The sequence below is a fragment of the Cajanus cajan genome, chromosome 1 (assembly GCF_000230855.2).
Source record: "Cajanus cajan strain Asha chromosome 1, NIPB_CcT2T_4, whole genome shotgun sequence".
NCBI classification, from domain to species: domain Eukaryota; kingdom Viridiplantae; phylum Streptophyta; class Magnoliopsida; order Fabales; family Fabaceae; genus Cajanus; species Cajanus cajan.
The window spans coordinates 82,036,018-82,052,247 of NC_138517.1; the positions used below are offsets into that span (position 1 = coordinate 82,036,018).

General features: G+C 30.0%; 1 protein-coding gene across 2 annotated transcripts; it reads left to right on the top strand.

Moving 5' to 3' along the window:
* The first annotated feature begins 499 nt into the window (after positions 1 to 499).
* LOC109803684 (P-loop containing nucleoside triphosphate hydrolases superfamily protein) lies at positions 500 to 8,369 on the top strand. Of its 2 annotated transcripts, none has more exons than XM_020365371.3 (13): positions 500 to 799; positions 901 to 1,154; positions 1,679 to 1,809; positions 1,953 to 2,088; positions 2,200 to 2,471; positions 3,364 to 3,488; positions 5,278 to 5,321; positions 6,364 to 6,495; positions 6,596 to 6,673; positions 7,163 to 7,245; positions 7,338 to 7,460; positions 7,746 to 7,806; positions 8,005 to 8,369. In XM_020365371.3, exons 1-13 carry the CDS (start codon positions 691 to 693, stop codon positions 8,161 to 8,163), a joined length of 1,707 nt encoding a protein of 568 aa, XP_020220960.1. In that variant the 5' UTR covers positions 500 to 690; the 3' UTR covers positions 8,164 to 8,369. The 2 variants fall into 2 exon arrangements, with proteins under 2 accessions (XP_020220960.1, XP_020220961.1); XM_020365372.3 differs by having other exon boundaries at positions 1,958 to 2,088.
* The last annotated feature ends 7,861 nt before the right edge of the window (positions 8,370 to 16,230 follow it).

Consider the following 16,230-nt stretch of genomic DNA (forward strand, 5'->3'; position numbering starts at 1 on the left):
TCAATTTAATAGCATAAAATGACTAAAAATAATTATAATACTATTATAACTTATAGTGCTACATATATAATTAATTTTATATTTAATTGTCTAAATCTAAAATATTTATTTTATTTAATTATCTTAATTATTATATATTTTATTATCATTTTAGCACCAAATTAAATAGTGCTAATGACAAAAAAATAAAGAAAATAAAAAATCAAAGATTTATAAAAGAGACAATTTTTTCATAAGAGCTAAGAAAAAAATGAAATTTACAAGAATTTAAAATATATTTAAGTCATATATTAATAATAAATGATATTTATATAAAATAAATAAAATTAAAATGTACTAAAAGGGTAAAATCCGTAATAATAATATAATATGATCATTTAAGACCTCTAATTTTGTTTTTCAAAAAGGAATATTAGATTGAAAAGAATAATTAGTTAAATTATAAAATACAGTATAAAATATTTAAGTTGTTAAAGAGAGGCAATAGATGGTAGATAATCTGTTTGTGTTGACGTAAGTTACGCGACACGTAACGCTGTTTTCCTTTCTTCTCTCTATGCTCTATATACAGCGGGAAAGTTCGGGTGGCACTGAATCCTTGCCGACTTGCAGAGCACGCAAGAGAGTAGTGTGCTACCCACACACTCATCGCGCTGAAACGAAATTCGTTTTTCGTTTCTGCACTCTCCAATGGAGCGTTTGGCCAGGTCAGTTCGGGCGTGGCGTTGGCATCGCCGCTGTTCGTTTCCCTCTTTCCAAACCCTAGCTTCTCGCTCCTCACCTCCTTCTCCCTATCCCAGTACGTTCCCCTCTCCTTCAATTTCCAACGCTCCACTTCGATTGATTTTCTTTCCAAACACTATACATGCTTCGCTGCGTTTACGATTTTTTTTTGTATAGAGTTTGCGTCTACTTCATCCGTGTTTGATGCTTCAAGTTCTAGTGTTTTTCGCGAGGGTTATTCGATGCTTCCGGTTGTCTTAGCTGGTATTTTCGGAACTGGTTTGGTGGAAGCGGCATATGCGGAAGACGGTGGCGTCGATGTCCAAGAAACTGCTAGGAAGGAACGCGAGCGAATTGAGGAGTTGCTCAGAAGTAGAGATGTTCAATATGGTTCTTATCCTCGCTTCACAGTGGCCGCCAAAGGCCAAAAGGTTGGTGTACTTTGTTTTTCCGTGATTTACCTAAATTTTGAGGTCATTATATGGGAAATAAAACAACTAGTTGGTTCGCGATGCTTTTTTTTTTCTTTCTTCGGGGTTCATGTTTGGAAAGTTAATCTGTAGTCAGAAATGTATGCTTAGCTGTAAAATGGTCTTTGGTTTTGTAAGCAATAACGAGTAAAGTCCATCACATTCCTTTAGTAGCATCAAATGTAAATGCAAAGAGAATTTTGTTTCCAATCTGTCCATTTTCGAGCTAATATTCTATTACCATTTTGAACTCCACCGATATCATATTCTTCATATATTGAATTTTAACTTGAAGTGTTATCAGTTGTGAGACGGTTCAACTTCAACCTCTCTTTTTCTTCGCTAACATTGACTTGGGTGCATTCTACTACTTTTTCTTAAAAATAAAAAAAAATTCACTATTACCATGTTCTAGCTTTGATGGTGCGATGTTGTTTAATGTTATGGAAGTCGAACTACATCTGATGGTGGAATTGCAATTATAGGTTAGTGTTAAGTTTCAAATTCCCCCTGGTTGTGAAGTTTCACAACTTATTGCAAATCTTACTGCACATCTTGGAACGAAAGTTGAAAGCCATAGCGGTGGTTCAGACATGTTATTACGAGCTTGGGACAGGTACTTCATTCTTGATATTTGTGGTTTAGGGAATGTTAGCAAGCATGTTTATGGCTTATGATACATATTTAGTTTTTTCTCCTTTACAGTAGTGATTCACTCATTTAGTAAAAACCTCAATGTTTGTTGTGACTTATCCACAGCACAGTTGCTTGGCAACTAACCCTTACTCATCCATCCAAACAAAAAAATATTCAAGGGAACAAGACAGATATATACGAAGATGATAGAGATCTATGTATACTCATATTTCATTCTCTCATTGGCTCAGATAAAGCTGTAAGTCGTTAATTTTTATATCTCTCTTGATTTGATCTTCTCATTATTGTGCTTTTTGTGCACTGAAAAAAGGTCATTTCTCATAGAATCATCTTCTTTGGACATTTGCAGGAAATTGAATTCATTAAGCAAGGGAACTTGAGTCCTGAAGAGCTTGATGCTTTCGTCTCTGCTTTACAATTAGCTGGAAATGAGTTGAGACAGAGAAACACCCTGGAAAGAAAACCGAGGGAAGAGGTTGAAATGGTCCCACCTGTAGATAAATCTATTTCTGAACTTGAGGGTATGGGAGTGAGAATTTATGGACTTAATGAATCCGCGGGTTTATCAAATGCTGGCGAGATATCATGGGACAACATTGCTGGTTATGAACCTCAAAAACGGTATGTACATATGGAACTTTGGCTTGTATTTTCTCACTAGCTGAATGTTCTATCTAATTTGGAAAGCAAAATTTTTTATAAAGATTTACAATTTTATGGTTTTCATACCTCAGGTTCAAGTGGACAAAACTAAAATAGTCATGTAATTCATGTTTTCTAATCTCTTCTGGAAATTATACAGCTTGATATGACCCTTGTTCATTATTTGTTATATTTCAGCACTCAGCATATTTTTCTGTTGATTGAAACGCAGTAAGTGGCTAAGTGCCTAGTTTGTGTAACTTGTAATGATTAGATTCTAGTATTTGAAGGGTATGAGAGGTTCGTCAGTCATTCTAAGTTCCTACCAATTTGATTATGCCTCCCTATATGTGTAGTGTGTCTCTATATCTCATAAGAGCATTGTAACACTATTTTTCTAATTGTTTTTCTCTTTTTTATTGTATAGAATTATAATTATAGTATCTCTGTTAAGATGTGTGCCCAACTTTCATTTATCATTGTTAAATGGAGAACGATTCTTATCTTACAAGTTGATTTTTAAAGGTTGAGTTAGGCTCCAAACTACTTTCTTAATTCTTAAGATGGTATTAGAGCCTATTCTAGTGAATGTTTTTGGGCCTAATAGGCCACCTGCTATTGTCCGTTATTGGATCACTTGCATATGTCAAGTCCTGCAAACTTAACGCTTGAGATCTTCAGTCCTCGGCATGAGAAGTGTGTTGGAGATTTCATATCGACTAGTGATAAAATTAATAAAATGTATATAAGTGGGGAGTGATTCTCACCTTATAAGCTGGTCTTGTATACTTGAGTTAGGTTCCAAGCCACTTTCTTGAGAATCATCATGCATGAAAGTAAATTTAATATCTAATTTTGTTATATTTTTCAGAGTAATAGAAGATACAGTACTGTTGGCTTTGCATAGTCCTGAAGTATATAATGATATTGCTCGAGGGACTCGTCATAAGTTTGAGTCAAACAGGCCTCGAGCTGTGCTATTCGAAGGTCCACCAGGTGTGTCATTTTTAGTTTTTTCTACATTTTCTATATGATTAGATAATATGATCCAGCTTTGGCTTGGACTATATTTTTTTTTTGCTTTTAATTTTTATTCTATCATAAAAATACCCTAAACTTTTCAACAAGAAATATAAATTGAAAGGCAAAAAATATGTCTAGGAAGGAATACTGTTCTCTAAGGAAAACCATATTCTCCAAATTTGAACTTGGAAAACAACCACCAACTGTTTTTAACTCCGTATTAAAAACAAATTCTTTACATTTCACAAGAATACGTTGAATGAAACATGTTTTACCTTAATTATTTTAAAGAACATTTTCCATTCTTGAGCAGGGCATTAATTATTTCATAAATGGAACACTTGTCTGATCAAGTTGCAGAGGATGCAACTTCTAATCATGTAGAATAGATTAAAAAAGATGAGTGATTCTTTCAAAATCATTTCTCTTGAATTATTATTAGTTTTAAAAATGACCACCAGGCTTCTTTAGATGTGATGAATTAGGGTACAATTAAGGAACTATAATATTTGGTATATTATCATCTTACCATTTATATATCTCTTTGGACATGAGTTGGATATAAATACATTGTGTAGTTATTGTTTAAATTATGAGGTTTTAGGTGTAGTGAGAGGAGATTGAGGGAAAATAGACATTCATATAATATTCTGTTTTGTAATGAAACAGATCATGAGATAAGGAATTGTGATAACCAATCATGAGAGATAATGGGAAATGGGGAAACTAATATGAAATGATAATCTAGATATTCTAAAATATGATAAGATGTTTTCGCAAATTCTAACACTCCCTCAAGTTAAAGTTAAAGCTTACTAAGCTTTAAGCTTGTAAAAAATAAACCTTTTAAAAAACAAATATAGAATGGCAGGATTAGGATGATTCTATAGGATTGTCATGGGCCAGCTGATACTTCTGGGAAAGTTGTGAGGCCAGGCTCATATCTTTGGGAAAGCTACAGAGCTAACATGATTTCTTTGTTCCCAGTGCATGAATTGTACTAAGGAGTTCAGGGATTTGAGTAAAGGAGTTCATGGATCAACAGGAAAGAAAAACAGTACCAAACAGCCCTAAAAAGCTTGAACAAGGGTGCAAGAGACCCAAAAAACATTTAATGTGATTAGGGAAAAAGCATGGGATCAAAACCTGTTCAAAATGTATTGGAAAAATACATGGCGAAAGAGTTAACTAGTAAAGAGATGGCTGAAATGAAGAACATGTCTGGTGATCAAATGCAAAGAAGAAATACCGCAAGAGAGAGAATTAATTTGAAAGTTCCAGTGTTATGAGAACTTAGCAGCAGAGTAGTGATGAAATAGGTCACATGATGGTATCACTTTGATGCCATCTTATAGGATTTTAGATATAATATTCTATTATGTAATGAAATGTATTACATTGCGTTCTTAAAACTTAGAGCACTAAGCCACTAACCCTTATTTATACTAATCATAATCCTAACTTAAGATATGATATGATATTTTCATACACTCTTGTCAATTATTTCATTTATGTGTACCTTTTACAAATTAAATGTGCCTATTATTTCAGAAGTTTGAATTACTATTATTTCATGCATTTGATCCTAAGTATTTAGTAGAAGATTATGACACTGTTTTAATAAGAAACTGCATCTGTTGAACCTTTTCTATGTGAAGTTGATATCTCAATTTAATGAGAAGTTACTAGATGACTGTACAACCTATAATTTCCATTGTTCACATTATATGTGATGTTGAATAGCACATTTTTATGGTTTCAGGTACAGGGAAAACTTCCTGTGCTCGTGTCATTGCCAATCAAGCGGTATGCTGCTTTTAACTATTTTATGGTTTTACCCCTTAGCTTTATTTGTGAACTTCTTTTAATGGTTTCTGAAACAACACATTGAATCTAATCTTGAAACACTATTAAAGGGGCTCTTGATATAAAGTAGTCGGGTATTCAATAAATTGGTTGTTTAGCTGGCACTCACCAGGATGTAGGATCTTGTGTTTTTCATTGGGAAAACTGCATCATGTATTGACTAATTGGTGATTAGTATTACTTTATATCTTTATTTTGTGTGTGTATGTTTTCATTCTACGTAGTTTCATTCGTGTGGTTGTTTTGTCAGCTTTCTGATTGTAATTTTCTCTGTTTTTTACTTTTGGCCAGAAAGGAATTTTCTGACCTTATATGTTCCAGAGCTATGCTTTTAAGAACGTTATTGTTGTATACATATGATGAAGTTGAGGTGCTTCAAAAAGACTTGCTTTCTGGATGGGGAATTTATCACTTCAATATTTGCAATTGCCTTTACAATTTGCATTTGTGTTTGCAGGGGGTGAGGAACTGGTGGATGGGTGACTGGGATCACTATTATCTTTTCATAATTGAAATAGACTATGTAAATACCTTTTATTTTTTGGGGCACAATCAAAGAGCATTGTTCAAATCTCTTACTTCTTGGTTGTGTGTTGGCTGGGGGGAGGGGTAGGTTGGCTCTAAGCACTTGAAAATAAGGAAATAAGGAAAGATTTCAGCATAAAATCAAATCCCGTAAAATACTCCTTTTTTACAACACTAAGAATGTAAATGCCCTTGATTTTTAGAGGCACAGTTAAAGAGCTGGCTTTCTAGCTTGGATAAGGGGAAGAACACTGATTCATATGTAAAGTGCCATTCAATGGCCACATAAATGGCAATTTTGTGTCTTTGCACGCTAGCTTGAACAACAATGTTTATGGTTGAGTTTTGTTTAATATACTTAATTGGTTATTTCATGTCTGTAATATAGTATAAATTATAAGGGGTAAATCAATTAGAATTTTTTATTTTGCACTCAACTGTGTACTTGATTTGGCAGGGTGTCCCTTTGCTTTATGTACCACTTGAGGCAATAATGTCTGAATTCTACGGTAAAAGTGAACGTCTTCTAGGGAAAGTGTTTTCTCTGGCGAACAGTCTTCCTAATGGTGCTATTATATTTTTGGATGAGGTAACGAAACAAGTAATGGTGACAATGAGTTGCTGTGTTTCTTATTGATTTTCCATAGAACTTGTTACATATTGTTTGTGTTTTTCTTTTTGGGATACAGATCGATTCTTTTGCTGCTGCTCGTGACAACGAAATGCATGAAGCTACGCGAAGAATATTGTCAGTGTTATTGCGACAGGTTAATCTTGTTGCTTACTGCTTTACGATACGCAGAAGGGCATGTTATATACCTTGTGCTAGAGAAAATAATTTTGTGCTAGTTTTAAAAGTTTTATTCTGTAGTGAAGAGTTTCTAGAGACTTATTTTCAGCTTGTAAGTTCTTATTTAGCATTATATGTACTCGACAAGATTAGTTTATGATGTAATATGATTCGATTTTTAAGAGAGCTCCATAATGTTGTTTGCTTTAATAACGGATTCCACCCAGTGGGGCAAGTTTTGACTAGTTTTTGATAATATTATTGATATTTTTTTACTGGATCCAAGTATGGGGTGGGCTTTCGTTTATGACAAGATACAGCTTGATAACTCTTAAATGTAAAATAAATCCTTGTTATGTATAAACTCTTGTCTTAATATCTTATCCATACTAAATCAAATATGCTGAAAGCGTTTGTTTGTTTTTATTTTATACAATTTGACTAACGGATGGAGCAATTTTTGCAGATAGATGGGTTTGAACAGGATAAGAAAGTAGTTGTCATTGCTGCCACAAACAGAAAGGAAGATCTTGATCCTGCATTAATTAGGTGAGCTTGAATACGAATTGCTTTACAGCTTGCATAGTGTACAGTCAATCGTGTCGGAATCTCATCCTTACTGTTTTTTCTCCTGCTTGTAGTCGGTTTGATAGTATGATCGCTTTTGGTTTACCTGATCATCGGAATCGTCAGGAAATAGCATCCAAATATGCAAAGCAACTGTCCAAAACCGAACTAGATGAACTTGCAAGAGTTACAGAAGAGTAAGTTGGGTTAACTTTTGAGTTCCGCAGCTGAGTTATTACTTACAAATTGGTGGGTATTGGGTAGTGAAAGCAAGAAGGTAGAAAATCCGGGGAGTCTATAGATAATATATATAGATGTATTGACCTCTTATTTTGACTTCCACCATCATGACACATTCTTTAGTCATTGAAATTATGTAACCATTCATTAGGTTAACATTCATTTCTAAATTGTTTTGCACTGTCTTAAAACAAGTGTTTTTGCTATGTTTTTACTCCTTTCCTGTTCAATGGTTGTTTCAGTATGTCTGGAAGAGATATTAGAGATATTTGTCAGCAAGCAGAACGATCGTGGGCGTCAAAGGTAAAAATATTTTTTATTTTCCAATTTTTCAGTCATAGATAATTGGTAGTTTCGAGTTCGGCGAGTCCTGATTATGTAACTGTATTAAATACTTGTAAAAAGTGTTTTGTCAATGGGTTTATCTAACTCTAAATGTCCAATCCATGGAGGATACCTGTGGCTAGATATTTAATAGCATGCATTAATATGAATGAACAGATTATTCGAGGACAAGTTCCCAAGGATGGAGAAGAAGCACATCTTCCACCCTTGCAAGAATATATAATGTGCGCAACGAGTCGACAGGAGGCGCTGCGTAACGCTGCCGCAAACAGGGAGCTCCGAAGCTCTTACCGCCGCAGGATTCTAAGCGACTGAGACCTTGTTTCACAGTACAAATTGTTTTTGTCTTGTTTATATATATCATCCCCCTTCCCTTGTCACGACTTTAATTACTTTATTTAAATCCTTTCATTTTTTGAATATTTTAATTGGGTCAAGTAATTCAATTTTCTTGGGTTTTAAAATTTTTGTTTGATAAAATGATTTAATTTTTATCATATGCAAATTTCTTCTTTGTGCCATTTGAAATTCTTACATTTTAAGTGTTATTTATAATGCTTTTATTGATACTAGGAGTTAAAAGCTTATTAAGGTATTTGATGTTAATTTCAGTGTGTCTTAAATTATTCATGTAAGGAAAAGCCGCTTGTTTAATAAAATTGGAACAAATTAAAATTCATTGATTGTTAATTGAAATAATTTAAATCAAACGTGTGCTTACTGAATGTATGATTAAATTAAGTTAGGTTATCCATTATATGGTAGATTCCACCGTGAATCATCACTTAAATGGTAAGCCCCCCAGTAAACCATTATTAATATGCATAGGATATAATGTAAAGATAAACGGTAGATATTGAATGTTTTATTTCACTACAATTACATGGTATAACAGGTTTTAAAAACGAATATATTTACATTTTAGTCCTTTTTATATGTTATTAACAAAGCCTAATTAGTACAAATTTAGATTCAAGTCCTTTATAAAACTTTAACCTGAAAATTAGTTGTCGTTTTTTTACCATATTCATAGATGGTGGCATTTCTTCTTCCACCATATCTGTCCAGATTCAACAATAATTTCTCAACCATTACCATGTGATCTTGCCATGCCCAATGCGTCAATGATCTTGCAGCTAAAATAATTACTATACTCAACCAAATGTTATCCTTTTAGTTTGCAAGTTGAAGCTCCACTGTAATCGCAGCTAAATATAATGGCATATGCCATATGGTGATAAAATATGTCTTCCTGTGGTGTTATGATGAAGGAAAGGGCTCGTATTGTGGCTAAAGCAAAAGCAAGGGACTAAGGAAAGGTTTCATCGCTCAACCACTACCACTGCTAACCCTCGTCGAAATCCACTCTAATGACGCTCCCCTCTCCACCGCTGCCTATCAGACCTCCGTCGTTCCAAGTTTTGCTCCTGTCCCACCGCCACTCCTGTACACCCCAACCACGATCTCTGATCTCTTTACCCATAACTAAAAGTTGAACTTCAAATTTATAGACTTAGGTGTCAAAATCACCCATGTATTGCTTCTAACATGAGAGAGATGATTGTTGGGTCAGTGAAATCGAGAAATCGAAATTGAAAAAATAAAAAAGAAAAAGGACTAATTTGCAATTTTAAAATCTCAATCACAAAAAGCTGCCGGTTAAAAATTTCAACTGTTATTTATCTTATTAGTATATCTTACCGTAAATTTTGATGGTCTAAGTATACACAAGTTGCTTTACCAGTAGAATTCCTTATATTATTTGGGTTAAATAGTTATATATTATTTATATAAAACTAGTGAACGTGAGACACTTTGTACTAATAGAAGTGAGACATTTTGTACCTCATCATAAAAGAATAAAATAAATAGAATAAAAAATAATAAAATTAAGAAAATTTATGATTAATTTTAAAATAGTGGGGTAGTTATACAAATTAGTTAAAGGATAAAAATATATTTCAACAAATTAGTTAAAGGATTAAAGTGTCCAAAAAATGTGGACACCAAAATAAGGTATATGTGTATTAACGTTATAGATAATATGAATTGTGTTAGAGCATCTAAACAAGAGATGTTTGTTGAGATGTTTCGATGCAGTTTTAGTTGCTTGAAATAACTCTCGCCGTAGTAATCTTATATGACAAAAAAAGTTTAATTTTATTTTAAAGTTTTTTCATTAAGCAAATATTTTTTACTATTTAGTATTAAAATAGTTTTTTTTAATCTTAATCTATTCTAACACCATTGCTATAAAGAGAGAAACATTTTTTTAAGTTTCTTTGTTAGAGTTTAGTTATAAATGAGGGAAAGATAAAAAAAAAACAGAGAAAAGTATTTTTGTATTAGTGATATTGAATAGAATGAATTACTGATAGAGGGGTAGAGATCTTATATAAATGTGCTTACAATAGCTAAAAGGAAAAAATTAATACATTTGTAGATCACCAATCTAAAATCAAATTATAATAGATTCTATCTTAGTTTATTAGTTCCCTTTACCCCCTCCCCCCGCCTCCCAAACTCATGTATCTCCTAATTAAGGTAACTATGAGTTTGCTTCGGAAAGCTTCAAATCGAGAGCCAGGGATGGGCTTGGTAGGGATATCAACAACCTAAAAATTGTGCAAGTAAATGGATAACTTGGACAACTCCTTTAATGACTTTGTCCCTGACAAAATAGAGGTTGAGTTTAAAATGTTTAGACCTTGAGTGCATTATTGGATTAGCTACTAACATGATCATACCAAGACTATCACAATAAGCTTTTGGAATTGTAGATGGGACCTTTAATTCACTAAGGAGAGACTGCAACCAAAGTAATTCCAAGGTAATAGCTGCAACACTTCGAAACTCAACCTCAATGCTACTGCAAGAAACAACTCTTTGCTTCCTGGTACACCAAGAAATAAGATTGTCGCCTAGATAGACACAAAATCCTACGATAAACTTTCTATCATTAGGATCAAATCTCTGATCAGAATCAGAAAAAGCTGGAAGAATGAGGTGAAGTGACTTTTTAAAGTATAGACCATAGTCAATGGTGCCTTGTAAATATCTTAAAATCCTTTTCACTGCTCTCTAGTGATGCTCCTATGGTTTTGGCATATATTGGTAGATTTTGTTACTGGAATAAGCAAGCTCAGGCCTTGTGATTGTAATATATTGTAGTCCTCCTACAATAGACCTGTAAAAGGAAGGATCAAAAATAGTTGTAGAGCCATCAGATGTGAGTTGTAGACTTGAAACCATTGGAGTTGGTAGAGGTTTGAAATTATGCATGTTTTCTATAGAGAAGATCTCAAATATATTTAGCTTGAGACAAGAAAAGAAGTTCATTGTTGTTGGCATAACATGGTGAAATTTTATTGCCACAAACAAACTCTCAAGTTTTAACCCTCACATTGTTGCAAGAACTCGTTGCCAAATTAAGAAATTATCACCATTCGATTTGATAGCAATCAACTTATTGAACATCTAAGGTACGAATGGAGATGCGGAAGCCATGGTTGAAGTCACCGTGCTTTAATACCATGTTAGAGTTTTATCATAGATGGGGGAAAGGTAAAGAAAAAATAGAGAAAAGTATTTTTGTGTTATTGATATTGAATATAATGAATGATAGATAGAGGGATAAAGGTCTTATATAAATGTGGTTACAATAGTTAAAACGGAAAAATTAATACAGTTGTACATTACTAATCTAAAACCAAATCATAACATATTCTATCTTAGTTTATTAGTTTCCTTTACATTTTGGAGCAAAATTGAATATGAATTGTTTAATAATGACATGACATAGTAGAAATCACCATTCACATCTTTAGATGTACTAAAAAATTCATGTGAGTTGCTTCCCATTGAAAATGTTCCTAGGTTTAGTTTAAGAGAAATTTAAATCTAAATTGATTAACAATATTTATGTACTTTAATATAAGAAACAAATGAGTTTTATCTTAGTTCTAATTAAAAGAAATATGAGTCTACTTTTAAATGTATTAATTGTTAGTAATTGTTTTTTTTATATATTTAATTTATTATGAGTTTATTAATGAGTCTTACTCATTCTTCGTGAAAGTGAGTGCATTTATTAGACAACTAACATTATGAGTTATGCTCATTGGTTGAATAGTGTCAATATAATTATCACCAAAACTATTTTGTTCTATGAGTATTTTTGGAATAAAATTTTAAATTATGACTATTAATTATAACTAACTAATTTTATTACTTTTATTAGTCTTGATGAATTAGGTATTTGTTTCTTATATATAAAAACAAAAGTAATTTTTTATAAGGTCTATTAATAAAATAATAAAGTAAACTAAAAAAAAAAGGGGGAAAGGTAGAAAATATTGGGAAAAAATTAATAGGAAATCTTAATGAAATAAAATAAAATTTATTAATAATTTAAAATTTAAAATTACAAAAATCAAAATATATAAATGTTACTTCATTCATTCTCTATTATAAATAAAAAAAAATACACATATTAAGAAAATATGTTTATGTAAAAAAAGTCAGTTAATTACATTAGATTTTACTATTTTTATAATATTTTTTTCTAAATTTTTCTTGTTATAAATGTTTAAAAAAGTAATGCAACTAAATGTCATATATTAAATGAAGAGTATTTTAAGAAAAATATTATTAAACAAGATAAAAATAATTAAAATTTAATTATATTAAAAAATAATATATATTTTTTTTTACTTGAAATGGAGAATAAATAGAGTATAATTTTATGCCCCGAAAAAATTATCATATTTGTAAGTTTAAATTTTGAACCAATTCAGTTTTTTTTCCTTTAATTTAGTTTGGACCCATGGAATCATTAAGAGAACCCAAATTTATGTCTCTGCTCACTCTTATACATTTGTAGAAAAGAAAGTGAAAACTTTTTATTTAAATATTTTTAATATAATTAGTTCCCAAATTTTTTTATTAGTTTTATAACTTTAAATATTTGCTAAAAATTCATGGAGTTCTTTCAAATCAATTTTTACGATATAAATCTGATAAAATTTTAATTATAGAAATCTTTTAAAAAGTTATAAATTATTACATTTTTATTTGAATTTATAATTCAAAATAAAAAAATTCAAGTAGCTATCATGAAATTAGAAAACAAAACTGACAATATTTGTAAACCATAATTTTTAAAAAACATATATCATAATTAATGTTAATTAATTATTTCATAATATGATTTACATGATTCCGATCAAAATTACTTCAATCATATAATTATTATAATAAAAATATAAATGACAATGATTTATATATTATAAATATTAATCATTATGAAATTTATTAGCATTAATGTTAATTTATTTTTTATAATATAATTTATTGTCTCATTAATATCTTATGAATGTGTTACGTGTCTTCGTCTTCTAAACCACCATAAATATCACACGTGTTATATGAATTTATTTGTGAATCCACAAATATATTATTACTACTATTTTAACATGTTCATTTCATAAGATGAATGTTTGTTATATTATATACTAGTGAAAAAGGAAATGTTGGGTCATTATGAATACTATTTAAAAATAATAAAATAAAAAAAAATTAGGCTTAAATATATTTTTAATTCCTATAAAATTAACAAGTTTTGATTTTAGTCTCTATAAATTTTTTTCTTTATTTTTCATCCTTATAAAATTAAAACTATTAATTTTAGTTCTTATTTTTATGTGATTATTTTTTAACTAATTTTTATTCATTAAAAAGTTAAATAATTATTTTAAGTGTTACTTCAACTATTATAGTTTTATAGGTATTTAAAATAAATATTATTTATCTACCTTAAAATGATCATTAGAAACTAAAAATAATTGATTTAGATTTTAGAGAGATGAAAACTAAAGAAATATATTTTATAAGGATCAAAATCAAAATTTAATCATTTTACAAGGATAAAAACTAATGTTTATAAATTTTAAAAGGATGAAAAAAAAAATTAGAGGGATCAAAATCAAAATCATCAACTTTGACTAAAAGCATATTTAATATAAAAAAATCAATAAAGGTTACAACATGTAAATTAAGTTCTAGATAATGTGTAATTAAAAAAGTCAAATATTCTTAAACAAAAAATAGAGAGAAAAGGTGGTTACAAAAATGAGTGGATAGTTATCATTGATATAATCACATTTAATTTTCTTGTTTACATTTGTTTTTTAGTTTTTACCCTTAAGAGAATATAATAGTGAAAAAATATTAATATATAATAAATGGGTAAAAATATCTTAAAAAATATGAAAACTAATTGATAACTTGTAAAATTTATATACAAATAAAATATTATATTTTAATGTATAAGTTATATTTAAATTTTTAAAATAAATATTTTTAAATATATAAATTATATTTTAGATTTAAAATAAATAATATATATTGCGACACAAGATTTTTTATAATTATTGATAATTTATTTTTAAAATATTAAAATTTAATTCACAAATGAATAATAGATAAGAAGTTATAAGAATCTCTTAAAACCCTTTTACCGAAAAGATAAGATAATCCTTCACCTTTAATATATAGGATTTGATATTGATATGATATGTTAAAACCCTTTTACCGAAAAGATAAGATAATCCTTCACCTTTAATATATAGGATTTGATATTGATATGATATGATAAATGTATTTTTTTTAATCTCTAAATTTTTTAGTCTTTTTTTTAATAATTATTTAAAATTAAATTTTAATATATTTAAATAAAATATTGATAACTAGCAAAATATAATTGTATTGAAATTTGAAAATTGAAAAATATTTTTAATTGAATTGAATGAAATTTCAAATTTAATTTTAAAAACCAATCCAATTTAATCTAAAATGAATGTATACATAAATACACACACGCACACACATAATAGTTAAAGAATCACATTCATGTGGATGTTAAGAATGCTAATAAGGTTTTGTTTTGGGAGGACAAGTGGTTGGTAGATGATCCTTTGTGTCAATTATTTCCCAAGTTGTACTTGTTATCAAAAAAAAAATTTACTTGGTAAAAGACCTTGGTGATTGGCATGATAGTTGTTGAGTTTGGAATTTTTCTTGGAGAAGGGTGTGTATAATGGAGTGGAAGTGAGCAAGTGTTTTTTCAATTTTGTAATATGCTCAATTCTTTTCCCTTTCTACTGAAGCATTAGATAATTGGGTTTGGAGTGTTGTAGTTATAGTTGGATATACGGTTAAAAGAGCATATTTCTTGATTAGAGATATGTAAGTTGTTCTTATTGATTATATGTTCAAGATTGGGGTGAACAAGAAATCCTGATCTGCCCAAACTTGAAGAATTTGGTTGAAAAAAATGGTCTTTAGGGTTCGGGTGGATAAATGGGTTATACAGGTAGAAAAAAGGGTTTAAATGGGTTTCATAGGACGAGTTCGATTTTAGGCCTTTACATCTATAGGAAACCGAACCTGATTGACAAAGAAATTGATAATTAGATTAAGTCCAATAACTCATATTGTGTGGTCCAAGTCTAGTGCTGATGTGAATAGCTTAGTTAAAAATATGTAATCCTAAAACTAAACATTGCTTGCTTGCTCTCCTTGAAACCCTAGCAAAGTTTGTGTTATTCTCACCTTTCTTGCCTTTCGTATCTCTCTTGTCCCTATGTTCTTACTCTTAATCACCATGGTCATAAAATCTCTCATCTATTTCACAGACACAAGCATTGTGTTCTACTTATCTCTTCTCCATTTTTCTTTTTGCCTTCCACTTTTGATTATAGGAGCTTGTTACATGCATCACTTATTGTAAGATTTTAAATTGTAAGTTATTTAGCCCTTTGAGGTGGAGGTGTCTATGGCCTAAACAAGTGGAGCTGTCAATCAATGTTTTTTATGAGAAAACTAGAGTTACCCTCTTGTAAGCATGGAGAATTGAAGATGATGGGTTATTTTGATTTGATTTAAAAATATGACTATTAATATATAATCTTAGTTTTGTAATTTATATTATTATTTGTAATTGATTGAGATTGAGATATTGAATTTAGGATGATTCTATTTTTTTTTCTTCCATAATATTACTTTTGAAATAAGGAACAAGATTTGTTAATTGTATAAAAGTAATTTACTTTTTTTTTCTCCCTTACAAAAAACAATTAAGTGTAAACAAAAAAAGGTCTGAAAGTGAATGTCATAACCAAAAGAAGTTAAAACCGGATAAAATACTAAGTAAATGATTAAATAAAATTAGATCATTTTTTTTCCTTATAAAGAAGCAAAATTTGGGTAAAAATATTAAAGAAATGAGTAAAAAAAACCAATGTCAGTAAAAAATTAAATACTTATTTCAACACATCTAACTTAATCTAAAATAGTTAAAACCCGAAAGAAGGTAAACCTGAA

Bases quoted from the DNA above. Each gene is read 5' to 3' on its own strand.
- LOC109803684 (XM_020365371.3), top strand. From the start codon at position 691: ATGGAGCGTTTGGCCAGGTCAGTTCGGGCGTGGCGTTGGCATCGCCGC. The intron at 1,155-1,678 runs GTTGGTGTACTT...TTGCAATTATAG, and splicing joins TGGCCGCCAAAGGCCAAAAG to GTTAGTGTTAAGTTTCAAAT. The intron at 3,489-5,277 runs GTGTGTCATTTT...TTATGGTTTCAG, and splicing joins GCTATTCGAAGGTCCACCAG to GTACAGGGAAAACTTCCTGT.